This window comes from Pistacia vera, unplaced genomic scaffold, assembly GCF_008641045.1.
Source record: "Pistacia vera cultivar Batoury unplaced genomic scaffold, PisVer_v2 Contig398, whole genome shotgun sequence".
NCBI lineage: Eukaryota > Viridiplantae > Streptophyta > Magnoliopsida > Sapindales > Anacardiaceae > Pistacia > Pistacia vera.
This window is the reverse complement of record NW_022196221.1, coordinates 52,680-77,223: the sequence shown is the minus strand read 5'-3', so window position 1 is coordinate 77,223 and position 24,544 is coordinate 52,680. Positions and strand designations below refer to the sequence as shown.

At 36.1% G+C, this 24,544-nt stretch overlaps 4 protein-coding genes across 5 annotated transcripts; 2 read left to right on the top strand and 2 right to left on the bottom strand.

Moving 5' to 3' along the window:
• Positions 1–126: 126 nt before the first annotated feature.
• On the top strand, positions 127–10,051 carry LOC116141369 (exocyst complex component SEC10b). Its single transcript, XM_031426877.1, has 25 exons — positions 127–303; positions 880–963; positions 1,078–1,341; positions 1,432–1,506; positions 1,949–2,050; positions 2,177–2,227; positions 2,523–2,628; positions 3,320–3,430; positions 3,996–4,087; positions 4,495–4,663; positions 4,742–4,818; positions 4,971–5,069; positions 5,165–5,255; positions 5,383–5,468; positions 5,549–5,722; positions 6,431–6,484; positions 6,555–6,683; positions 6,803–6,895; positions 6,987–7,133; positions 7,394–7,491; positions 7,800–7,884; positions 8,295–8,353; positions 8,894–8,992; positions 9,077–9,160; positions 9,557–10,051. Exons 2-25 carry the CDS (start codon positions 880–882, stop codon positions 9,630–9,632), a joined length of 2,505 nt encoding a protein of 834 aa, XP_031282737.1. The 5' UTR covers positions 127–303; the 3' UTR covers positions 9,633–10,051.
• Positions 10,052–13,773: 3,722 nt separating this feature from the next.
• LOC116141371 (WRKY transcription factor 22-like) lies at positions 13,774–19,565 on the top strand. Of its 2 annotated transcripts, XM_031426882.1 has the most exons (4): positions 13,774–14,417; positions 14,534–14,644; positions 14,803–15,356; positions 19,491–19,565. In XM_031426882.1, exons 1-3 carry the CDS (start codon positions 13,996–13,998, stop codon positions 15,320–15,322), a joined length of 1,053 nt encoding a protein of 350 aa, XP_031282742.1. In that variant the 5' UTR covers positions 13,774–13,995; the 3' UTR covers positions 15,323–15,356; positions 19,491–19,565. The 2 variants fall into 2 exon arrangements, with proteins under 2 accessions (XP_031282742.1, XP_031282739.1); XM_031426879.1 differs by lacking the exon at positions 19,491–19,565 and having other exon boundaries at positions 13,775–14,417; positions 14,803–15,665.
• Positions 16,643–19,385, bottom strand: LOC116141370 (pentatricopeptide repeat-containing protein At5g28460-like). The gene has a single exon (XM_031426878.1). It carries the CDS (start codon positions 19,350–19,352, stop codon positions 17,064–17,066), a length of 2,289 nt encoding a protein of 762 aa, XP_031282738.1. The 5' UTR covers positions 19,353–19,385; the 3' UTR covers positions 16,643–17,063.
• A 1,224-nt stretch (positions 19,566–20,789) lies between the features above and the next one.
• On the bottom strand, positions 20,790–23,602 carry LOC116141387 (pentatricopeptide repeat-containing protein At5g28460-like). The gene has a single exon (XM_031426897.1). The coding sequence runs from the start codon at positions 23,497–23,499 to the stop codon at positions 21,211–21,213; it is 2,289 nt and encodes a 762-aa protein (XP_031282757.1). The 5' UTR covers positions 23,500–23,602; the 3' UTR covers positions 20,790–21,210.
• Between the last annotated feature and the right edge of the window lie 942 nt (positions 23,603–24,544).

Below are 24,544 nucleotides of genomic sequence, written 5' to 3'. Positions count from 1 at the left end.
CGTTATATTATATTAATTTTCACCTTTTAAGTAATCTTAAATAAAATTCCAATTATTATTTTTTTCTTTATTGGAATTTCTGTTCTGGCTTTCCACTTCAACTAATATAAATATTATTTTCCTGTGGCACTACAAGGTCAAAACCGTCATTCTTGAAAAGAAACAATTTCATCGTAGTTTTTGTTCGTTTCTCCATCACCTGGCTCGATCTACCCAACCAAAGCTTGCTTACAAGAAAGCGCAAGCAATCTCTGTATCGTCTCTGCGTGTCTCTCTCTCGCTCGCTCATCACTTGACGAAGAGGTCCATTTCTCCTTTCCCGCTTACACAATTCTTTATAAGATGAATTTTCTTTTCGATTGTATTCCCAGATTTATGTTGTTCTATAGGAACTGTTGTCGAATTAGTCACACGGAGGGGTAAAATTCTTGTAATTTTCAAACTATAGACGTGATGATTTGTTGAAACGTTTCGATTCTCACTGAACTGTTTGATCAAATCAGGTTTACAGTTGTTGATCACAGTTGGATATTAATTAAGTGAATTTGTGTAAGTTGAGCTATAAATTTAGGGTTAGATTTTCATTTAAAATTCTTTTCTTTCTGACTTATGAGGAATAAAATTACATCGTGTTCTTTAGTTGTGTTTGACTTATTATTAGAGTGAAGACATCTGTTTGCTTATTCATGCAAGCTATCAGCAGTCGTTATTGTATGTATTGCATTAATTAAGCTTTGCCTAGGCTTTTTTTTTTTTTTTTTTTCCCCCCCTCCACTTAATATATTGAAAAGTTGTGTGTACGAGGTAAAATTTTGAGATGGTTGTTGAATGCTGATGATCTATTGTTATATGGTTGTGATTATTACTGACGTGAACCAGATGAAAGAGAGTAGAGATGGAACCAGGAATGATGGAATTCCGAAATCATCATCACCACTTATTCTCGACATAGACGACTTTAAGGTAATATGTTGATGGACATTGTTGATCTGTTTTACTTTTAGGTCTTAACTATTATCTAAGTTTTGATGGCATCTGTACTTTAAATTAACTTCAAGTTGCAAATTCATTTCGCAGGGTGATTTTTCTTTTGATGCACTATTTGGAAACTTGGTAAACGAGCTCCTGCCATCTTTTCAAGAAGAAGAAGCTGATTCAGTGGATGGGCATGGTAACCTTAGTGGAAATGATGTTTTGCCAAATGGGCATAAACGGGCCCCATCTGATGCATTGAAGTTTTCGCAAGGACTATCTGCTCCTGCTCCACTTTTTCCAGAAGTGGATGCTCTCTTATCTCTGTTCAAGGATTCTTGTGGGGAGTTGACTGACCTTCGAAAACAGGTATGACTTTTTGGGTTTTTAGGTAATGGGACTACAAATTGAGATTTTGTTCTGAGTTAATTTCTTCTCCCTCTTGAGTTGTGGTTTCAGATTGATGGAAGACTCTACAATCTCAAGAAAGAGCTTTCCATCCAAGATTCTAAGCACCGCAAGACACTTGCTGAGGTTTGTTTCCTTCGAATCATTTCAGGAATACACTGATAAACATACCAAAGAAGCTGGCGTTATCAAATTTTTAAAAATTAAAAAACATATAAAGTCCTGAGCTTACTTCTTTTATTCAAGTAATCATTCCTTGGTCGCATATTCTATAAAAAGGAACCTTTTTTGCATTTTCCAATTGAAATGTACTATAACTAACAAAATTTTATTGTACATCCAAGACAGCCCTAAGAAAACATTTACCAGAGTGGATGCTTACCTCTTGGGATGCTATTGTTCAAACTGAATACATGTTTGTGTTGTTTCTTCTTCTGCCGTTTGGCATTTTTAGAAACTGTAATTGCTAAAGTACATTGAGTTATGAAATTTGATGTTTCTGAAACTGACATTGAGTTACATCTGAGCCATAGTTTTTACTACAGTTACCATGTATCTTGTTTTTCAGCTAGAAAAAGGTGTAGATGGCTTGTTTGATAGCTTTGCAAGGTTAGATTCACGTATATCAAGTGTTGGACAGACTGCTGCTAAAATAGGAGATCATTTACAGGTAGGTTTGTTTTATGGATTACTCTATGCTTGTGATCCTGCTCATGCTAGTCTTGTTGTATTTGTATAACTATATCATTAGTTTATTTGAATTTATGTTTTTATTTGGATGGATATTTATTGTCAGAGTGCAGATGCTCAGCGCGTAACTGCTAGTCAAACAATTGACCTCATTAAGGTACCATCGAGCTTTAAATTTAGTAAGAAATTAAATCAGATTTCTTAGCAAGTCTGTAGTCCTCTTTGGAAGGATCTTTTTGTAACTTTTTTAGTCTGTTTCCTCTTCTTTTACTGATTTTGAGATTCTTTCCTTGTAGAAGCCATTAAGTAGAGGTGCTTGTATTAAATCCTGTATTTTTTCCCCTTTAGTTTTTTGTAATAATAACTTTTGCTTATCAAAGAAAGTAAAAGGTATGCATTCCTTTTTTTTTTTTTTTAATTGCTTTAACATTCTGTCAATCGAAACCCTGCAGTACTTGATGGAGTTTAATAGCAGCCCAGGAGACCTAATGGAACTTTCACCATTATTTTCTGATGACAGTCGTGTTGCCGAGGCTGCATCAATTGCAGAGAAATTGCGTAAGTTGGCGCTATATTTCACAAGATAAATTCATGTCTGTTTTTTCTGGGCATGATGTACACTCTAAACTTGTGGCTCTTTTTTCATGATCCCTGTTTTTTTTCTTTCCTGCTAGAATAGTGAGTGAGACATCTTTGTTCCTTTTATAAGTTAGCATCTTTGTCCATGACATCATATTAACCATATATGCTGATTTGACTGTCTTTGTCTATCCAGTCCACACCTCTAGTGGTCTGCTTATAAAATCGGTGAAAGAAACAATTGTTCCAAAACATGTTTCTCTCATTCTTGTTTAACAATTTATCTTCTTTTATAAACTCAAATGTGCATCCCAGAAGTCGATTAAGAGAACGAGAGTGATGACTGATTTTGTTTGTGGTAATATTGGAGAGAGAGAGAGAGGGAGAGAGAAGTAACCATTTGTTTGTGGGAATATTGGTTGATACCCAATAAGAAAGGAAAGTTATGCTATTTTATAATGGTAAAAATAGTTTTTCTCTAGGCTGGAGAGAGTGAGAGATGACTTTGTACAGTAAGATTGGTTGATGCCCAATAACAGAGATGAAAGTTATGATACCTTTTAATAGCAAAGAACTTGGTCTTGTGTCTGGGTTAATATTTTGTGTTATGTATTCATGCATCTTTCAGCCTAATGAAAAATTAATACTTTTGCTACTCTGTTGATTTTAGGATCTTTTGCCGAGGAAGATATTGGAAGACAAGGCATATCAGATATTGGAAATGCAACTGCCAGCAGAGGGTTAGAAGTTGCTGTCGCTAATCTTCAAGATTACTGCAATGGTATGTTTTTTATAAAAAAGGGAAGGGAAGGGAAGAGGGGGGGGGGGGGGGCGGGGGTGGGGTGTGGGGGTTTGGGTGTGGTTACTGCAGTGGTACATCTACTTCTGTACTATACTCTTTGTGTGGTTACTGCAGTGGTACATCTACTTCTGTACTATACTCTTTTTAGTTTTAATGTTCTTTTGGGAGGGTTCATTTGATGCACGATCATAGAAAAATGAGTCATTTGTGGCTAATTGTGGGCAATGCAAATGCACACCATCCTCATATATGAAACATTGTATTCTCACAAAGTATATTAATATTCATGTGAAACATTTTATTGTGACATAATGATCACTTATCAATTGCTTATGGGTTTATTTCTACTAAATTCTTTTCCAATTTTCTTTTGCTCCCTATGTTACTTGTCTTTGCCATTCATTTTTATCCGAGAATTTCTGTAATTGAAGCAAAGGAATGGGGAGGAAAAGATTTTGACGGAGTCCGCTTTCTGTTTGATAAGGTTTTCCTATCCTTCAATTATTCAATCACTAAGTTTTGTGTTATCTTACCCTTTGTGTAGAACTGGAGAACAGATTGTTAGCTCGATTTGATGCAGCATCACAGAGAAGAGAGTTGTCTACCATGGCTGAATGTGCTAAAATTTTATCTCAGGTGATTCTTTTTCTAATGACCTCATTGGTCAAGCTCTTCCCTTCCCTAATTTTGGTCTCTTGCTGTTTCTGTTTCTTCTTTTTCTTGGTAAGCATGAGTGAGAGAATCAATTATTTCTCCACTTGGAATAATTTAAAGGGTGTTCTCTGATTAATAGGTATGGGATTTGCTGTAATTAATAGTCTTCAAAAACTATGGAACTTTTGCACTTGGTTTTGAGTTTGTACAGTGATCCCTCTCTCTTTCTGTGGCTATTTTCAAGTCCTTACCTTTCTACTCTGTATTTGTATGCTTGTTAAACAACCCAAAACCTTTTCTTTTTTTCACTATCAGCCTTCTGTCTAGTTTCCCTGGTATCAGTTGAATCTTATTCCTTTCTAATTGGTCAATATCATATTGCAATACAGTTTAACAGGGGTACTAGTGCTATGCAACATTATGTGGCAACACGCCCTATGTTCATTGATGTGGAAGTCATGAATGCAGATGTCAGATTAGTTCTAGGTGATCAGGCTTCTCAAGCTAGTCCCAGCAACGTTGCCCGTGGGCTTTCTTCCTTGTACAAAGAAATTACAGGTTTGGTGGATAATCATTGATCTGATCCTGGGATCGAATTTTTTCAGATTTCCTATATCATTGTTGTTTCCATTGCAGATACTGTGCGGAAAGAAGCAGCTACAATTACAGCTGTATTCCCTTCGCCTAATTATGTCATGTGTATACTTGTTCAGGTACCCTGCAGAAATTGACCTTCATTTGTTTAATGCTCTGCTTTTTTTCCTTTTCCTTGGGTTCTGTTATTACATTCAAATTCAGATATCACATACCAAATTGTGTTGGTAAATTATTAATAACATCTGTTTTTTCTCAATGCCACATGTAGCGAGTTTTGGAGCAGCGAGTTACAGCCATTCTGGACAAGTTATTAGTGAAGCCATCTCTTGTGAACCTACCTTCTATGGAAGAAGGCGGACTTCTGTTAGTGAGTAGAATTACTGGGCTGCATTAATTATGTAAATGAAAGTTTAAAACGATAATCAGATTTTTAATTTTTCTTTATTTGGCTTGAGGTTTCAGTATCTTAGAATGTTAGCTGTGGCATATGAGAAGACGCAGGATCTTGCTAGAGATCTACGAGCTGTGGGATGTGGTGATTTGGATATTGAGGGTAATAAATTAGTTATCAAGATTCTTACTCCCTCATGAATATTTTCTTAACTTTTACCTTACAGGCCCTATTTAAGTTTTTCAGGTATTGATGAAATCCTGACTGATGGATAACTTTGTTGTTTCAGGCGTCACAGAATGCCTTTTTACTGCTCACAAGGAAGAATATCCCGAACATGAGCAAGCTTCTCTAAGACAATTGTATCAAGCAAAGGTTTGCATCAGTTGCATCATTCTTTGATTAGAATCACTAGTCATTTGCTTACATGGCAATAACTAGAGTAATCCTTACAGATGGAAGAATTGCGTGCTGAAAGCCAGCAGCTCTCAGAATCAACAGGGTCCATTGGGCGTTCTAAAGGAGCTTCAATAGCTTCTTCACACCAGCAGATATCAGTTACAGTTGTGACGGAGTTTGTGCGCTGGAATGAAGAAGCAATATCCAGATGCACTTTGTTTTCATCTGAGGTAATATATATGCTCCTGCAATTCATATTACAATTTTATAACTTATGATCCTATACAAGATGTCTGCCAAATTTGGTTTTCATGATGGAAAATTCAGATTTCCTCTATAGGCTATCTAGAATATGTCCTGGAACATAGGATGCATATAACTACTAAACAACATAATTGCAAGTCAAGACTGAAACATCCTATTTTTCCTGTACTTCAACTATATTAGAGGATCATGAGATGACTACAAGTGTGTATTTGAGATGTGCTTTATAAAGTAGCAGATGCATTGGGATACGACAAAAGCAATAGAAATGAATGAAAATAAACAGTAAGCATAGAACTAGTCATGATTTTTACTAGAAAAGGCTGGGGCTTGATAACTTTGGGTCTAGTAATAATTGAGATGGAAATTTAAAAAAAATAGAATGTATTTTCAGTAAGCGAACTAGTCATGAATTTTACTAAAACAGGCTGGGGCTTGATAACTTTGGGTCTAGTAATAATCAAGATGGAAATTTTAAAAAATAGAATTTTTACTAAAACAGGCTGGGGCTTGATAACTTTGGGTCTAGTAATAATCAAGATGGAAATTTTAAAAAATAGAATGTGCTGTAAATTTATGGTTCAGTGACATAGTAAGAATGGATATTTCTGTATTCTGAATTTTTCAAATATTATGTGTATTATTACTAATTGATTTTCACGTGCCTTTTATAGCCAGCCACCCTTGCAGCCAATGTGAAAGCAGTGTTTACTTGCCTGCTGGACCAAGTAAGTTGGTAAACAAAGTGCATTGATTTTCCAGAATTTTGTAATAGGTACTTAGATATTTGTTTTTCAGGTCAGCCAGTATATAACAGAGGGGCTTGAACGGGCTAGAGACAGCCTCACCGAAGCTGCAGCTTTGAGGGAAAGGTTTGTGCTGGGCACAAACCTTAGTAGAAGAGTGGCGGCTGCAGCTGCTTCTGCTGTAACTACCTAATCACACCCTATTTATGAATTCTAAACTGTCTGCGCTCTATTATGATATGCATGTGTAGTTTACTTGGAAAATAGTTGCATAATGGAGATTGATTGGTTGATGTGTAGGCAGAAGCTGCTGCTGCTGCTGGTGAAAGCAGTTTCAGATCTTTCATGGTTGCAGTACAGCGTTGTGGTAGTAGTGTGGCAATAGTTCAGCAAGTATGTTGTTTTGCATTTATGTTCATTAATTGCAGTCAAATTAGCTAATCAGAGTATGGGAAACCAATTTGAACTGAATTTGTATCTGCAGTACTTTGCGAATTCTATATCTCGGCTTTTATTACCTGTGGATGGTGCACACGCTGCTTCATGCGAAGAAATGGCAACGGCTATGTCCAGTGCAGAGGCTGCTGCTTATAAAGGGCTTCAACAATGCATTGAAACTGTGATGGCAGAGGTCGGTTATCAGCATTTAATTTTTTACTCTATTAGGTCCACTGTTTTAAAGTTTTTGTGGATCATAACACATGGCACAACTATATTAGACTATTAGCATCACACATCTAAGTAGTTGGTCTATTAGTTGCTTATAATTGCTTCTCCCCAGATATTACTGCTCGTTCATTGACATTTTAAATGTGTTTCCAGCCTCTAGATCCTACATATTTGCTTTATGCTCTCTGTTTTTCTACCTCATATGGTAAATCTCCTATGCAGGTGGAACGATTGCTCTCAGCAGAACAAAAGGCAACAGATTATCGATCGCCTGATGATGGAATTGCTCCTGATCATCGTCCAACCAATGCTTGCACAAGGTTTGTGCTGCTAGAAACTTGAACTTAAACTTAAACTTAACCATAAAGCTGATGCCTGAGGGGGGCTCAGGACACTGCATGGTTGAACTTTATTTTATCTTATATATTTTAATGCTACATATTCAAATACATACATACATACATACATACATACATACATACATAACACACACACACACACACATATATATCTAACTTTTTGGCTATGAGATAGTATCTTCTGCCACATATTACTGTAATCAAAGTAAGACATTTCATTTCCCTCTTGTTTCCTGATACCAAATAATGTTCTCTTCTGTCTTTTATAGAGTTGTTGCATACCTTTCCCGTGTGCTTGAGGGTGCCTTCACAGCACTAGAAGGTCTTAACAAACAAGTGTTTCTGACTGAATTGGTATGATATTTCTTATTGTCGAAGATTCCTATTTATTATACATTATTTCTTTGACTTTCCTAGCCATGGATGCTTGCGTGAGTGAGTTACGATGCATTTGTTTAATAAACATGATTTGTATGTTTAAATTGGATTGATTTTAATTCGTTCTACGAAAAAGAGTGCCTTTTAACCCATCAAGATATTTCTTCTATCAGTTCATATCCATCATAACCACTTCCACTTGTGCCAATTCCATCCTAAAACAATGTGATGTGGTGATGTTAGCATTTCATTTCTTTAATGTAAATTATTTTTCTCCCTCAAGTTGTGGGTGATGGTGATGTAATTTTTCAGAGTTCAAGCAATAGTATAATTAGTATCTATGTACAAAGTTTGAAGTGATAACATGGTGATGTTCATTGTTCCAGGGAAATCGTTTGCATAAAGGCTTGCTTAATCACTGGCAGAAGTTCACTTTTAATCCCAGGTAATGCTAATCGCTCTAATTTGTGTCTTGTTAATTTCTATTAGGTAAATATGCATGGAATTGTTTCTAGAGTTTATTTCAAAATAAGAAAAAATTTAGAGTATGTTATTAGCTAAAGAAATGATATAAGTTCTTTTATAAGACATAGTCAATGAGTAATTAGTGTTACACTATAGCAATTGCCATAACTCATAACATACAGTAAGAGAAGCTGCTCAGTTTCATACTCAGCAGACGCAATTTGGTTAAAGCGACTTTTGTGTTTCTTTTTCCAGTTGCTAGGTTCCTACAGTTACTGTTTTTGGGTTTTTGTTGTGTTGTGCATCTATATTAGAGACTGGGGAAATTTTCTTATCCTTGATGACTATCCTGTAGAAGTAATCTGTGTTCAGTGAAAACAAAAATGTGTTCTCTATTCCATTGTTTTAGTTGTTTTATGTCACTTCTTAATAATATGGTGCCTTCTATTGCACAACCAAGTCATTTCACATCTTTACATTTTCTGTTTCTCTTCTATCTCTCTGATTTGCTTTTTTGCAGTGGGGGATTGCGCCTGAAACGTGATATAACTGAATATGGAGAATTTGTGCGCAGTTTTAATGCTCCATCTGTTGATGAGAAATTTGAATTGTTGGGCATGTAAGTTGCAAAAATTTTACAAGGTTTTGAGATTGTATTTGAGCATTTTCTATCTCAATGTACTAATAAAATGCTGGTCTCCAGTATGGCCAATGTCTTCATTGTTGCTCCTGAAAGCCTCTCCACTTTGTTTGAGGGAACACCCAGTATTCGGAAAGATGCACAAAGGTATGTTGTTGCTTACTATTAGTGCTGAATTTTTAAGAGCACATCAGGTAATATTCCTTGGGACAAATTTTCTCTTTGATGTGTTATGGTAAACCTTATAAAATATGTATAAATTTATTGTTTACAAGTTATGAGCACAAATGCCTTTTCCCTTCATTATGAGGTGATTTATAACTGATAAAGAATTATAAAATCACACTTCCAAGTTTTAAATGGAAACATTTCTCTTTGGCATATTTAACAAGGACTTCTTATCTCACATGATGTATATGTCTGTGTTTGTAGTTTATTCACGATCTCTTCTTTGTTATCTTTTTAGTACTTTTTGGTACACCTCTCTCCTTTTCTATGTTGTGTTTCTATTGAACCTAAATTTTGATTTGGCTGCTGATTCAGGTTTATTCAGCTTAGGGAGGACTATAAAAGTGCAAAGCTTGCAACCAGGCTTAGTTCGTTGTGGACAAGCAGTTGAAACAGAAGTGGCATGCTGATATGAAGGTAACCTTTCAAAGTTCTTGAAGTTCTGACATCAAGAAGTAAGTAGGGTTAGAGAAGTGACACCTGATTTTGGTGGCACCAGAACTTAGTCATCTCCATGCAGAGAATAGGGTACAACAGAGAGTTCGTGTTCTAATTCTTTCCTTAACTTTTTCCTCCTTTCTGAGTATATATTTTTTAAGATATGAATGGGAAGACACAATAGTTGTATTTTCCTGGTCTCGTATTACTTTAATTTATTCTTTAGGTTTGCAGTTTCTGCTTTGACCAATTCAAAATGGAAAGTATCTTGTGCCTTGGTTTGTGCCTTTTGTAAATGATAACTTTTAGAGAGAAACAGTGACAGTGAAGGGTGATTTTTTGTAGTGTGCGTTACATACTAGAATTTAATGATGCGTATTTATACTCTTCTTCTTCTTTTTTTTTTTTTTTTTTTTTTTTTTCTAAATTTATTTTTGATGCACCGCAAGATTGAACCATGTCATCATTATATTTTATATCCTAGAAATTCATTGGAGAAATGAAATGGAAAACTAGAAAAGACGAAAGAGCCCTATGTTTCAATCAGTGTTCACTTAAGGAAGCAGATGGTTTATAATTTTGATGGCTTAAAGTATGTAATATCTTTGTTAAAATCTGTAGATTATTATCATTTACAAATTACGATAAAATAGCGACTCTGGATTTTTCTTTTTAATGCAAACACGATGGTTGTCTTTAAAAGAAGTAGATATAAAATAAATTAATAAAACATGATGGTTTTGTTGAATGTAGTATAGGAATAAGTTAGTGGACTTTCTTTAGAAGATTTTATGGAATTGATAAACTAATCCCCTGATATAAATTATCATAAAATTTTACAGTTTCGTGTTTGGGCATTTGGGGATGGTCATGTCATGTGTATGGGCTTGAGCACAACACGTAAGGTCAGGATAGCCTCTGCCCTCTAATGAATAATAATGGAGGCGGCACAAATGAAGGCTGAAATTTAATAAAAAGGTTATATAATTCTATCAAGTTCATCGAATCATAAATGGGATTACAAAAAAGTGTAGCCAGTGATTAAGACACTTTGGCACTGCACCTTAATGTGGTGGGTGCCTCCTGTAATTTCACTACTTTGGCAGCCTCTCTCTCACCCACTATAAAGTGCTCTCTCTCTCTCTTTGAAATTGGTACATTGAGAGGGATAGATGGCCGAAGAAAATTTTAGTGGAGATTAAGTTGTCCATCCATAGCTATCTATCACTTATAGGTCCTTCCCTTGTGCCAAACCCATGATACATAATCCTCTCACAAAAAGCTCTCAAAATAACCCACTCCTAAAATGAAAGATCAAACTTGTCAGTGACCCCACAGCCACCACTATAATCAATCGTCGTGGCTTGTCCACTACATTCCATTCCAAATCTTTTCCAGTCTCTATCTATCTACCCATACGTCTATCTAATCTTTTAACGTAGAAACTGAAAATCTTGAATTCTCGTTCCGTTCTAATCCTAACTAGTTTAAAATGAAAGAAATATATTGTTTTGACAGTAAATGTTTGACCAACCAAATCGACAACTCTTGACTAAATCCCCCCACAATATCAATATATTTAGGAAGAAAGATATAAAAATATCTCTACCAACCAAACCCCATTCCTACCCCTTTTTTTTTAAAAGCAAGTGCTTTACAAATCTATCAATATCAGTGTACATATCATACCTTAAAAAAAGCATTAAGAAAAAAAAAAGAGAAAAGAGTAAGCCGGCAGCTTATGTGTTATAGACTCGTTGGTGGTGGTGCTGGTCCAATTCTAGAAATGCTTCATATCTTCTTCGATCTCCACCATTATCACTACTTTGTGGAACTCATTCCTTTGTTTTGATGCAAAAAGCTTTGTCAATATTAAAGAATCAATCTCTCAGCACATGTTTACTTAACAAACTGACTTTGCATTATAATACTGATGAAATCTTGAAAGAACTAGTTTCAGATGAATCGATTAGCTGCGTCATTAAATCCAATAATATAACTAATCAATTAGTCTAAGGAAATAAACAAAAAGATTAAACTTTGAAATACAAATTCAAAATCTTATGAGATTTTTGCCTTTCTTTCCTACCATTTCCCTTCTCTCCTTATTTTTTTTTTTTATTATTATTAATTTTTTTTCATGTTGACATGTTCCAAGAAGAATTAAGAGAAAATCGGCATGCCCATGTTCGGATCCAGTGTTCAAGTGACAACTTGATAGTTGATAGGATAATATATTAATTAGTCAAAACACCTTAACAAAGATATATATATATATATATATATATAAAAGAAATATATAGATAAATTTGGTCAAACAGAAAATAATTTGAATCCCCGGTGCATTAAGATCGGGTCAACCCATTTTGACTTTTGCAAATTGTAAGTAGGAAGCAGGCCCACCTATGAGACATCGACCCCACACGCTTCCCATTGAATATGAATGCCTCGTGCTACCCACGTCTGAACGTCTCGTAAATCCAATTAGCATAAGTTCATTAAGACAGTGTCAGCGAATCATCCGCCGTCAAAAGAGTGGAATAAAGAATCTGATTTACGGTGCAGATCAAACCATATTGAATGAATTCTTAACCGTCAGATTGTTGTATCATAGGATTCTGAAGAAAAAAGAAGCTGTTTCACATTGAATCACGAGGCACGCGATGCTGCTGCTAACGGCATGACTTTTGCCAAAAGACGGCGGGCCCCACAAAATCTGCAAGCTGTCAAGTGCCACTTCACCACCTTATCTCGTGCGACGCCACGCGCCTCATTCAACAACATTGATAGTGTGAACTATAACCCACTTAAAGCCGTCGATCTAAGTGACTGGATAAACCCTACTTTTTTGGCGTCTATGGAAAGCAAATTCGTTACCTACAACACACGTGGCGGCCACAGGCATTTCGGTTTTTTTCTACTCTTTTTACTCTGTCCAGTTCTAGGGGAAGGGAATAATGTGGTGGATGAAGCAAAATTAAGTGAGAAGTGAAATGGAGAAATAATTTTTGTATTATTTTAAAAAATAAAAATAGGTTGACACTTCCCAATTTTCTCTAGTAAATGCATGATAGTATGTAATTGATTAGTTAGCATTTAATTAAATTAGATTTATTATAAATAAGCTAATTACAAATTAATACATCTCGTTTGTAAAAACTAATACATCTCGTTTGTAAGATAAAATTAATGAAATGTGTTATCCTAATTTAAATTTACATTCATTAAACTTGCGCGCTTTCATATTCATTCACATCAAGCTGCTGTCTTAATCTATCTATCAAGTGTCCCCTGCCAAATCAAGTTGTTGGGCATCCACTTTGCTAATTTAGTTTGCCTAAATTTGGCACAAATTGCCTCCTTCTTCACCTAACAGTTAATATTATTTTTTTAATATCCATTACTAAGATTAATGTTTTAACTTTTAAATATTTGATTTTTTTTTTTTTTTGAATAAACCCAATAATCACCTCTTTAAGGATTTGAGCACAAAATCTTTAGGTATAACAAACTCCAGTGATTAAAGGGTTTATTATTTAACCATAAGAAGAAAAGTTAAATATTTGATTTAGTTTGCCTATATGGGAATTACCTACAAATGCTTAGAATTTGTGTTGTCAAATACTTAAATATGGTAAACAAATCAATTGAAAAAAAAAAAACTGTTAATTCCCAACTTTGAAACATGGAATAAAGGCATGAGAAGCGTGTGATGCAGGGTCTAGTAAGCGCGTGAAGGTTGTGGATACATCCCATCCAGTACTGACCGAAATTGATAGGAGCACCCAAATTAACTGGCCTCCACTTTTAATCTTTTTCCCTGTGTCGGTAACTCACGAGCTTCCAGCAGAGCGTGTGGACTTTTTCAATTTTCATTGAAGAGTCCCAAACTTGATTGGGGTTTGACATTTTCATAAGTCAACACAAAACCATAAAACCATTTCCGGTTTTCAATGTTTGAAAGTTAAAAGAGAAAAGGACAAGATAACATAGAGATGCCAACCCTTATTTCTTTCTCTCTCTCTTTTTCTTAAAACAAAACCAAAACTACTTGTTTCTATGTCTCCATTTTTTTGTGTGTTTTATATTTACACTATTTCTCTCTCTCTCTCTCTCTCTCTATATACATCTTTATATATATAATTGTTTTTCCACTTATTGCACCACTCTTGTCTTGCCTCTTCCTCTCTCCCTCTCAAAAGTCAGCGCCTTCTTTTGTCTGTGTGTCTTTTCTCTTTCTCTTTTCTCTAAACAGTAGCAGCAGAGAAGCCAGGTACAGATTCACAGACCTTTGTCTCTAAAAGATTTTAGAAGCCATGGAGGTAGACTGGGATCTGCATGCGGTGGTCAGAGGCTGCAACACCACCTCCACCGCTACCACCACCGTCACTAATTCACCTACTACATCTTTCAAGGATGTTTTTGATTCTCAATCTTGGTTTTCTTCTTTCACTACTTGTGAACAAGTTGCTCCTCTTTTTTCTTTGGTTGACCCTTTTGAAGCAAGAAATGCCATCGAAGAGTTGCATGACCTTTACAAGCCATTCTTTCCTAAATCTAATCCTATTTCACCAAAAAGTAATATGGTTAGCAAACCCATATCTTCTCTTTCCGCTATGAATTCTTCAAGGGACCGAACACACTTCAAACAACTACAACAACAGCCTAAGCAGTCTCATGCTCCCTCTGTAGCCACTTCTTCTACTGCAAATTCTCATACTCCTCGATCCAAAAGAAGGTAGATTTTTTTGTTGGTTTATATTGTCCTACTAAGAATGAAAAACATTAAAATCATCTCATTTTGTAGCTGAGATATATATTAACATATGTATATTCTTTATTATTTTTCTGCAGAAAGAATCAACAGAAGAGGGTTTGCCAAGTTCCAGAAGAGGGTCTTTCTTCAGACGTTTGGGCTTGGAGAAAATATGGCCAGAAACCCATCAAAGGCTCTCCTTATCCAAGGTTTGTCTTTAATTGAGTTCATTAATTCAACAATTATGTGCACCTAAAATTATATCTCATAATTTTTTTATATTATGTGTTATATGTGACGAGTGTAAGATGAGTTGGGGTAATTTTGGTGTAATTGATTGAGGTTTGGTTTGTTTATTGAACAACAGGGGTTATTACAGATGTAGCAGTTCAAAGGGGTGTTTGGCCCGTAAACAAGTGGAGCGAAACAGATCGGATCCGGGTATGTTCATAGTAACATACACAGCTGAGCACAACCACCCAGCACCAACCCACCGAAACTCACTGGCCGGCAGCACGCGCCAGAAACCCGTGACGCCTCAAGGCCAAACCACCACCGCCACCACCACCACCACTAGTGACTCTAACAAACCCCCTTCTTCTTCAGACAAACCCACTTTCTCTTCCTCTTCTCCAACAACTTCCTTAGAAGTTGAAGAAGAAGTTGTTCCTGAAAGTACAAATACGGAAAGCAGAGAACTAGAACTAGATATGCTAGAAGATGAAGAAGAAGAAGATCTTGGGTTCTCAGATGTTGGAATTAGTGATGATTTCTTTGTGGGTTTAGAGGGATTCGCCTCTGGAGAGAATTTTTCCGATAACTTTCCGGCGAATTTTGGACTTCCTTGGGTTGCGAACAGCGCTGCTACCGCTGCCGGCAGTATCTAATTGGGTGGACAAGTCACTGTTATTAATGTTAATGGTTTCTGTTAAATATAAATTATACAGTTATTTAGGAGCTTCTTGTAGAAAAGTAGAACCTAAAACAAACAATGGATTGGTGTGTGTTGAGTCCATTGGCGAGTCTTGTAGATGAAAAGAGAATCAGTTCTATTTTGTTAATGTATACCAGTAAAGTAGCAGCGTAGCGTAGTAATGAAATCCTTTCAAAAAAAAAAAAAAAAAAAAATAACGTTTAAAAGGACTGGTGGTTTAGTTATCAAGAATATGCTCGTCTGTTTTAACTTTTTGTGGGCTTCTTACTGAGAAACCAGAGAATGGTTTTCATCTTTATTCACTTTACTTTATTTTTACAATTTCCATGGTGTTCATTTAATGTGAATGTTTATGACGTCTGTGTCTTTGTGATATTTAAATTAACAGCATCTAACCTTCATTTGGTAAAAGATTAAACAGACAGCTGTGGCGTGTGGGTTCATTAAATTCTTGGTAATTATAATTATTATTTGTGAGGTGGACATGTCTGGACACAAGGAATAAGTCCTTGGTTTCTCAGTGGAGAATTTCTAAGTTACCGGCTCAGTCACATTACAACTCACACCACCAGTACATTCAAATAAACATTTTTATGCAATATCTATTATTTTTCTTTAAATTTAAGTGCACTGGACTTGTGGTACACATTGAATATCAAGAAATGTCTATAAAACTGAATTGGAATTTTAAATAATATTATAATATTTGCTTATTCTAATCTAATAGATAATGTTATTGAATTAATAATATAATTATAATCTAATGTCAATGAGAAGGGTCTTACAACTATTTAATATAGGAATAAAAATAAGTTGTGGTTTTTCTCTTTTCTTTTTAAAAATGAAAAGAATCTTAACTTGAATTCACATTAATAACATGAATTATTAAAACAATAAAGATTGACTTATGAACTAATCGTATAAACTCTCTTACAACCTTAATGTGATAGTTCACAATTGATCAGCTTACAATTAGACAGATGATACCCATTATTGGGAAGACAGGACTCATTGCGAGTTGACTAATTGCGAACTGACACGTTAGGGTTGTTGGATAAAGTTTGTGAGATTAGAATGTAAATGTTGATATAATAAAAATTCTATAATATGATTAGTTGATAGAAATCTGATACAGTAACATTTTCCAGATTATCAACAGATGTTACAGATCCACGGCAACTGGCAAGGAAGTGATCATTTTGAAAAAAGAGTGACACCAACCATTTTCAGAATTTTAACCAACTTTACAGCACCTATCTGTTTGGATTCCTCTTTCATGTAAATGCAACTCCGTATGCTCTACTTATTTCAGAAACAATTCTTGTTGGAATAGACTAATTTGAACATGTACATCAAATTACTATTATTAATACCAATCCTCGGCATGTAATCCACAACCAAAACATGAGCAAATCAGAAAATTTAACATCAGATTACTAGCATTTCTCCTTTATTGTCAAAAGTAAAAATTGAATTGCATACATCTCAGGCCACATGACATGTATCCCAAGAATAAATAGCTCGTCCCTCAGTTACTGCAGGAGGGTATATGCAGCAAGGACTGAAATTTCGCAGAATGGCGAAACTATAGGCTCAGAAAATTTGGAGCTTGAAATTGTTTTCAAATATCTCTTGGGTTGGCCCAACTCAGCAGGTGAATTTCCAGAAATCATAACCTCTCAACTACATCCATTCTATGCAGGGGCAGCAGAAACCTCACATCCTTGCACAAATTTTCTTAATTTTTCTGTTTCACCGACAGCAGAAAACCATTCTGTAAGAATCTCCATTGATACATAATCAGGATGACAAGCATGCTCAGTCATTTTGTCCATCAATTTCAATGCTTTATCCAACATATTCTTCTCCCGAAGGCCTTTAAACATGGCATTAAACGTCGTAGTATTTGGCTTCACCCCCTTAACTTTCATATCATCCATTAGAGAAAGAGCAAGTTCTACTTGATTATTCTTGCACAGTGAGTCTATCAGAGTGTTGTATATCACAGTGTTTGGTGCGACCTTTGATGCAGAACTCATGTCTGTGAAAATCTTCATGGCTTCATCCACCATTCCGTGTAAGCAATATGCATGTATTATAGCTCCATATGTAACAACAGTAGGCACAAAACCATCGTTAAGCATCTCTTTCATCACTCTACGAGCAGCTAAAAAGTTCCCGGCTTTAGATAAATAGGAAATCAAAGTGTTATACGTGACACAATCAGGCCTAATTCCAGCAGCCTCCATTTCTGTAAGCATCTCATAAGCTTTATCCAACATTTTCTTCCTGCAAAACGCACCAATCAGAACATTGTAGCACACAATATCAGGGCACAAACCAGCTTCTTTTAACTTAGATAATACAACACTGGCATCATCCACCCTTCCAGCCAGACACAAACCAGAGATCAAGGTATAGTAAACCATTGCATCCACAGAGCACCCAGCTTGACACATATCATGGAACCATGCCATTGCCTCTTGAATATTGCCAACATTACAAAAAGCATGGATCAAGGTCGTGTAAGTAACAGCATTACCATGCAAGCCTTTCCTCATCATCTCCTTGAAAAGTTGAACTGCACTATTGATTCTTCCATGTCTACACATGCCATCAATCAAAGTATTTAGAGTGATCACATTAGGCACAATTCCTTCCTCCTTCATCTGATCAAAAAGCTCTTGCCCACTCTCAATATTGCCTGCTTTACAAAACCCATCAATCAGGCAATTGTAGGTAACAACATTAGGCTTACAACTGTTTTGTGATCTCATCCTTTCCATCAGACCCAATCCTTCTTCTACCCTCCCTGCTTTACAAAATCCATCAATCAAAGTATTATAAATGATTACATCAGGTTCAATAGGAACCCAATCTATCTCTTTGCTTCCACTCATTTTCTCAAACACCTCTAAAGCTTCATCAACTCTCCACGATTTACATAACCGATTAATTAAAATTCCAAAGGTCACAACATCCGGCTGAATATCAGTTTCCTTCATCTCCAACAATAACTGATTCATTCTCTTAAAATCCCCAGCCTTTCCTAAACCACTCAAGAGCGCATTGCAAGAAGCCACTTCTATAGGAGCGCCCAATTTCATCAAATCATGCAAAACATCCCAAGCTACACCTGTTTTTTTATTTCTACAAAGTCTGAAAATTATCTGTGTTAACCAAACCACGTTAGGAAAAACTCCATGTTCACCAAATTTATACACCAAACTAACTGTTTCCTCATCACTCACATTCCTCCTGATGCGGTTCTTCTTCATTAACGCGTAGAAAACAATATCCCCAGTAACATCATTAGGCGGAAATTCGGATTCCCGCTGAAGCATTTGGTCGAGCACATTGAGCGCGTCATCAAACCGCCCGTCTCTTATTAATACATCAATCAACACATTGCGTATATGAGTGTTTTTAATATTGGGCTCAAGTTCATTGTACACCAGTAGCGACTGATCAACCATATTGGCCTTTCCAAAGCAGCGAATGAGAAGTGTGGCGGCATTAATAGAAAGAGGAACATTTTGGTCTTTGCATTCCTTATAAAGGTCACAGAGCTTGTTATACGAATCCGGTTCACGACTGGCGAGCTCGAAAATGGCTTGAAAGGTGGAAGAGAGTATTTGGGTGTTTTGTTGTGAAAGTGAGTTGGATTTGATATAATTGAAGAAAGTGAGGGCTTGTGAAGAGGAGGGAAAGTGACGGCTGATTTTTAAGAAAAGACGAGGAGTTGGAGAGGAAGAAAAGAGGAGGTGATTGAGTTCAGAAGAGGAGGTCCATTCATTATGTGGGGTTTGGAGAAGGAGGTTTACTGCTTCGCTTATTAATGATGATGATTCAGAGTCCTGTAGAGGTGGCCGTTGCGATGGTGATTGTGATGGTGCTGGTGGAGTGGGTTCGGTCGAGAGGCGACGGAGGAGGAAGAGATATTGGGGTTTAAGAAGGAGATTAGTTTGTTTTGTTAAGCTCATGTTGTAGAAGAAGCAGAATAGAATAGCGGGTTGTGTAACTGTTCAGGCTATGAGGGGTTTAAAAATCTTATTGAAGGGTTTAAGTAGGTGTTTACGAAGGCGTTAATTCTTTTACCCTGGGGTGTATTAATGTTAATGGTTTCTGTTAAATATAAATTATACAGTTATTTAGGAGCTTCTTGTAGAAAAGTAGAACCTAAAACAAACAATGGATTGGTATGTGTTGAGTCCATTGGCGAGTCTTGTAGATGAAAAGAGAATCAGTTCTATTTTGTTAATGTATACCAGTAAAGTAGCAGCGTAGCGTAGTAATGAAATCCTTTCAAAAAAAAAAAATAACGTTTAAAAGGACTGATGGTTTAGTTATCAAGAATATGCTCGTCTGTTTTAACTTTTTGTGCGCTTCTTACTGAGAAACCAGACAATGGTTTTCATCTTTATTCACTTTACTTTATTTTTACAATTTCCATGGTGTTCATTTAATCTGAATGTATATGACGTCTCTGTCTTTGTGATATTTAAATTAACAGCATCTAACCTTCATTTGGTAAAAGATTAAACAGACAGCTGTGGCGTGTGGGTTCACTAAATTCTTGGTAATTATAATTATTATTTGTGAGGTGGACATGTCTGGACACAAGGAATAAGTCCTTGGTTTCTCAGTGGAGAATTTCTAAGTTACCGGCTCAGTTACATTACAACTCACACCACCAGTACATTCAAATAAACATTTTTATGCAATATCTATTCTTTTTCTTTAAATTTAAGTGCAGTGGACTTGTGGTACACATTGAATATCAAGAAATGTCTATAAAACTGAATTGGAATTTTAAATAATATTATAATATTTGCTTATTCTAATCTAATAGATAATGTTATTGAATTAATAATATAATTATAATCTAATGTCAATAAGAAGGGTCTTACAACTATTTAATACAGGAATAAAAATAAGTTGTGGTTTTTCTCTTTTCTTTTTTAAAAATTAAAAGAATCTTTAACTTGTATTCGAAATCTAAACCCCACATTAATAACATGAATTATTAAAACAATAAAGATTGACTTACGATCTAATCTTATAAACTTTTTTTCACAACTCTAACGTGATAGTTCACAATTGATCAACTTATAATTGGACATGCAATACCCATTATTGGGTAGATAAGTTTCATTGCAAGTTGACTAATTGCGAACTGACACATTAGGGTTGTTAGATAAAATTTATTAGATTAGATTGTAAGTATTGATAGAATAATAAAAATGGTATAATATGATTAGTTGATAGAAAATCTGATACAGTAACATTTTCCAGATTATCAACAGATGTTACAGATCCACGGCAACTGGCAAGGAAGTGATCATTTTGAAAAAAGAGTGACACCAACCATTTTCAGAATTTTAACCAACTTTACAGCACCTATCTGTTTGGATTCCTCTTTCATGTAAATGCAACTCCGTATGCTCTACTTATTTCAGAAACAATTCTTGTTGGAATAGACTAATTTGAACATGTACATCAAATTACTATTATTAATACCAATCCTCGGCATGTAATCCACAACCAAAACATGAGCAAATCAGAAAATTTAACATCAGATTACTAGCATTTCTCCTTTATTGTCAAAAGTAAAAATTGAATTGCATACATCTCAGGCCACATGACATGTATCCCAAGAATAAATAGCTCGTCCCTCAGTTACTGCAGGAGGGTATATGCAGCAAGGACTGAAATTTCGCAGAATGGCGAAACTATAGGCTCAGAAAATTTGGAGCTTGAAATTGTTTTCAAATATCTCTTGGGTTGGCCCAACTCAGCAGGTGAATTTCCAGAAATCATAACCTCTCAACTACATCCATTCTATGCAGGGGCAGCAGAAACCTCACATCCTTGCACAAATTTTCTTAATTTTTCTGTTTCACCGACAGCAGAAAACCATTCTGTAAGAATCTCCATTGATACATAATCAGGATGACAAGCATGCTCAGTCATTTTGTCCATCAATTTCAATGCTTTATCCAACATATTCTTCTCCCGAAGGCCTTTAAACATGGCATTAAACGTCGTAGTATTTGGCTTCACCCCCTTAACTTTCATATCATCCATTAGAGAAAGAGCAAGTTCTACTTGATTATTCTTGCACAGTGAGTCTATCAGAGTGTTGTATATCACAGTGTTTGGTGCGACCTTTGATGCAGAACTCATGTCTGTGAAAATCTTCATGGCTTCATCCACCATTCCGTGTAAGCAATATGCATGTATTATAGCTCCATATGTAACAACAGTAGGCACAAAACCATCGTTAAGCATCTCTTTCATCACTCTACGAGCAGCTAAAAAGTTCCCGGCTTTAGATAAATAGGAAATCAAAGTGTTATACGTGACACAATCAGGCCTAATTCCAGCAGCCTCCATTTCTGTAAGCATCTCATAAGCTTTATCCAACATTTTCTTCCTGCAAAACGCACCAATCAGAACATTGTAGCACACAATATCAGGGCACAAACCAGCTTCTTTTAACTTAGATAATACAACACTGGCATCATCCACCCTTCCAGCCAGACACAAACCAGAGATCAAGGTATAGTAAACCATTGCATCCACAGAGCACCCAGCTTGACACATATCATGGAACCATGCCATTGCCTCTTGAATATTGCCAACATTACAAAAAGCATGGATCAAGGTCGTGTAAGTAACAGCATTACCATGCAAGCCTTTCCTCATCATCTCCTTGAAAAGTTGAACTGCACTATTGATTCTTCCATGTCTACACATGCCATCAATCAAAGTATTTAGAGTGATCACATTAGGCACAATTCCTTCCTCCTTCATCTGATCAAAAAGCTCTTGCCCACTCTCAATATTGCCTGCTTTACAAAACCCATCAATCAGGCAATTGTAGGTAACAACATTAGGCTTACAACTGTTTTGTGATCTCATCCTTTCCATCAGACCCAATCCTTCTTCTACCCTCCCTGCTTTACAAAATCCATCAATCAAAGTATTATAAATGATTACATCAGGTTCAATAGGAACCCAATCTATCTCTTTGCTTCCACTCATTTTCTCAAACACCTCTAAAGCTTCATCAACTCTCCACGATTTACATAACCGATTAATTAAAATTCCAAAGGTCACAACATCCGGCTGAATATCAGTTTCCTTCATCTCCAACAATAACTGATTCATTCTCTTAAAATCCCCAGCCTTTCCTAAACCACTCAAGAGCGCATTGCAAGAAGCCACTTCTATAGGAGCGCCCAATTTCATCAAATCATGCAAAACATCCCAAGCTACACCTGTTTTTTTATTTCTACAAAGTCTGAAAATTATCTGTGTTAACCAAACCACGTTAGGAAAAACTCCATGTTCACCAAATTTATACACCAAACTAACTGTTTCCTCATCACTCACATTCCTCCTGATGCGGTTCTTCTTCATTAACGCGTAGAAAACAATATCCCCAGTAACATCATTAGGCGGAAATTCGGATTCCCGCTGAAGCATTTGGTCGAGCACATTGAGCGCGTCATCAAACCGCCCGTCTCTTATTAATACATCAATCAACACATTGCGTATATGAGTGTTTTTAATATTGGGCTCAAGTTCATTGTACACCAGTAGCGACTGATCAACCATATTGGCCTTTCCAAAGCAGCGAATGAGAAGTGTGGCGGCATTAATAGAAAGAGGAACATTTTGGTCTTTGCATTCCTTATAAAGGTCACAGAGCTTGTTATACGAATCCGGTTCACGACTGGCGAGCTCGAAAATGGCTTGAAAGGTGGAAGAGAGTATTTGGGTGTTTTGTTGTGAAAGTGAGTTGGATTTGATATAATTGAAGAAAGTGAGGGCTTGTGAAGAGGAGGGAAAGTGACGGCTGATTTTTAAGAAAAGACGAGGAGTTGGAGAGGAAGAAAAGAGGAGGTGATTGAGTTCAGAAGAGGAGGTCCATTCATTATGTGGGGTTTGGAGAAGGAGGTTTACTGCTTCGCTTATTAATGATGATGATTCAGAGTCCTGTAGAGGTGGCCGTTGCGATGGTGATTGTGATGGTGCTGGTGGAGTGGGTTCGGTCGAGAGGCGACGGAGGAGGAAGAGATATTGGGGTTTAAGAAGGAGATTAGTTTGTTTTGTTAAGCTCATGTTGTAGAAGAAGCAGAATAGAATAGCGGGTTGTGTAACTGTTCAGGCTATGAGGGGTTTAAAAATCTTATTGAAGGGTTTAAGTAGGTGTTTACGAAGGCGTTAATTCTTTTACCCTGGGGTTTTGGTCCACTAAGTCCAAATCCTGCAGTTCAAAGTACTAGAAAATACTCCCTATTATAACAAATGTTAAAAAGAAATAGATGTTTTAGGACAGAAACAAAACTTATATGGGGTATCACTGATTTTTATGGAGTATGGCCTGGACCAGGGAATGAACCATTCATTACTTCTTCCTTATACTCTGAGAGAGCTTTGTTAATCACATTTCCAACACTGGCATACTGTTTTGCAGAACTTTGGGGTAAAGCGTAATTCAAGTAAACTATGTTGTAGAAGAAAATGATCAACTAAAACATAATGGCGCTTGCAAGAATTAAGATTAAACCTTGGCATGATGTGGGTGTTGCAGCATCCCAACAGATCATGTTAAACCAGAACCTGCAGATAATAAGACTACAAGATGAAAGTATTTCATATTATGGGATTAATTTTAATCAAAGTTCGACAAATCAAAAGGTTTTGTATTTGAGTCTTGGAAAAACTTGCGTGGTCAATGTTTAAATCCATGTGACAAGGCTGTTGATCAAGTTTGACAATACACCTGGAGGGGTATATTAGAATTTCATGCCATTATTGAGTCCTTTCTCTAAACATAAGCTCTTGGGATTTATTTTTATTCAATAATCCCTAAACATTGTTTATCTTCTTGGGAAAATACTAGATATACCAGCAAATATATAATGAACAATGCATACTGTATGGGCCAAAAATCATCAAAGCCAAAACCAATGGGATATATTTTCCTTCGCCTATCCACTGTGAGAGTCAAAGCCTCACCTCCGTTGGTTATGCAGCTAAAACAACCCACGACTCCTCTCCTGATTCATCTGAAGAGGAGAAACATTGTGGCCACTAAAAAACAAACACTCATGAAATCACTAACCTGCACTGATCGACTTCTACTCCTCTCATTCCCATTCCT

What these genes read in the sequence shown, in the direction of transcription:
- LOC116141369 (XM_031426877.1), top strand. Translation starts at nt 880, where the DNA reads ATGAAAGAGAGTAGAGATGGAACCAGGAATGATGGAATTCCGAAATCA. An exon ending in TGGTGATTTGGATATTGAGG is followed by an intron (nt 5,256 to 5,382) that starts GTAATAAATTAG and finishes TTGTTGTTTCAG; the next exon opens with GCGTCACAGAATGCCTTTTT. An exon ending in GTGTGGCAATAGTTCAGCAA is followed by an intron (nt 6,896 to 6,986) that starts GTATGTTGTTTT and finishes TTGTATCTGCAG; the next exon opens with TACTTTGCGAATTCTATATC.
- LOC116141371 (XM_031426882.1), top strand. Translation starts at nt 13,996, where the DNA reads ATGGAGGTAGACTGGGATCTGCATGCGGTGGTCAGAGGCTGCAACACC. An exon ending in ACTCCTCGATCCAAAAGAAG is followed by an intron (nt 14,418 to 14,533) that starts GTAGATTTTTTT and finishes ATTTTTCTGCAG; the next exon opens with AAAGAATCAACAGAAGAGGG. An exon ending in AAAGGCTCTCCTTATCCAAG is followed by an intron (nt 14,645 to 14,802) that starts GTTTGTCTTTAA and finishes ATTGAACAACAG; the next exon opens with GGGTTATTACAGATGTAGCA.
- LOC116141370 (XM_031426878.1), bottom strand. Translation starts at nt 19,352, where the DNA reads ATGAGCTTAACAAAACAAACTAATCTCCTTCTTAAACCCCAATATCTC.
- LOC116141387 (XM_031426897.1), bottom strand. Translation starts at nt 23,499, where the DNA reads ATGAGCTTAACAAAACAAACTAATCTCCTTCTTAAACCCCAATATCTC.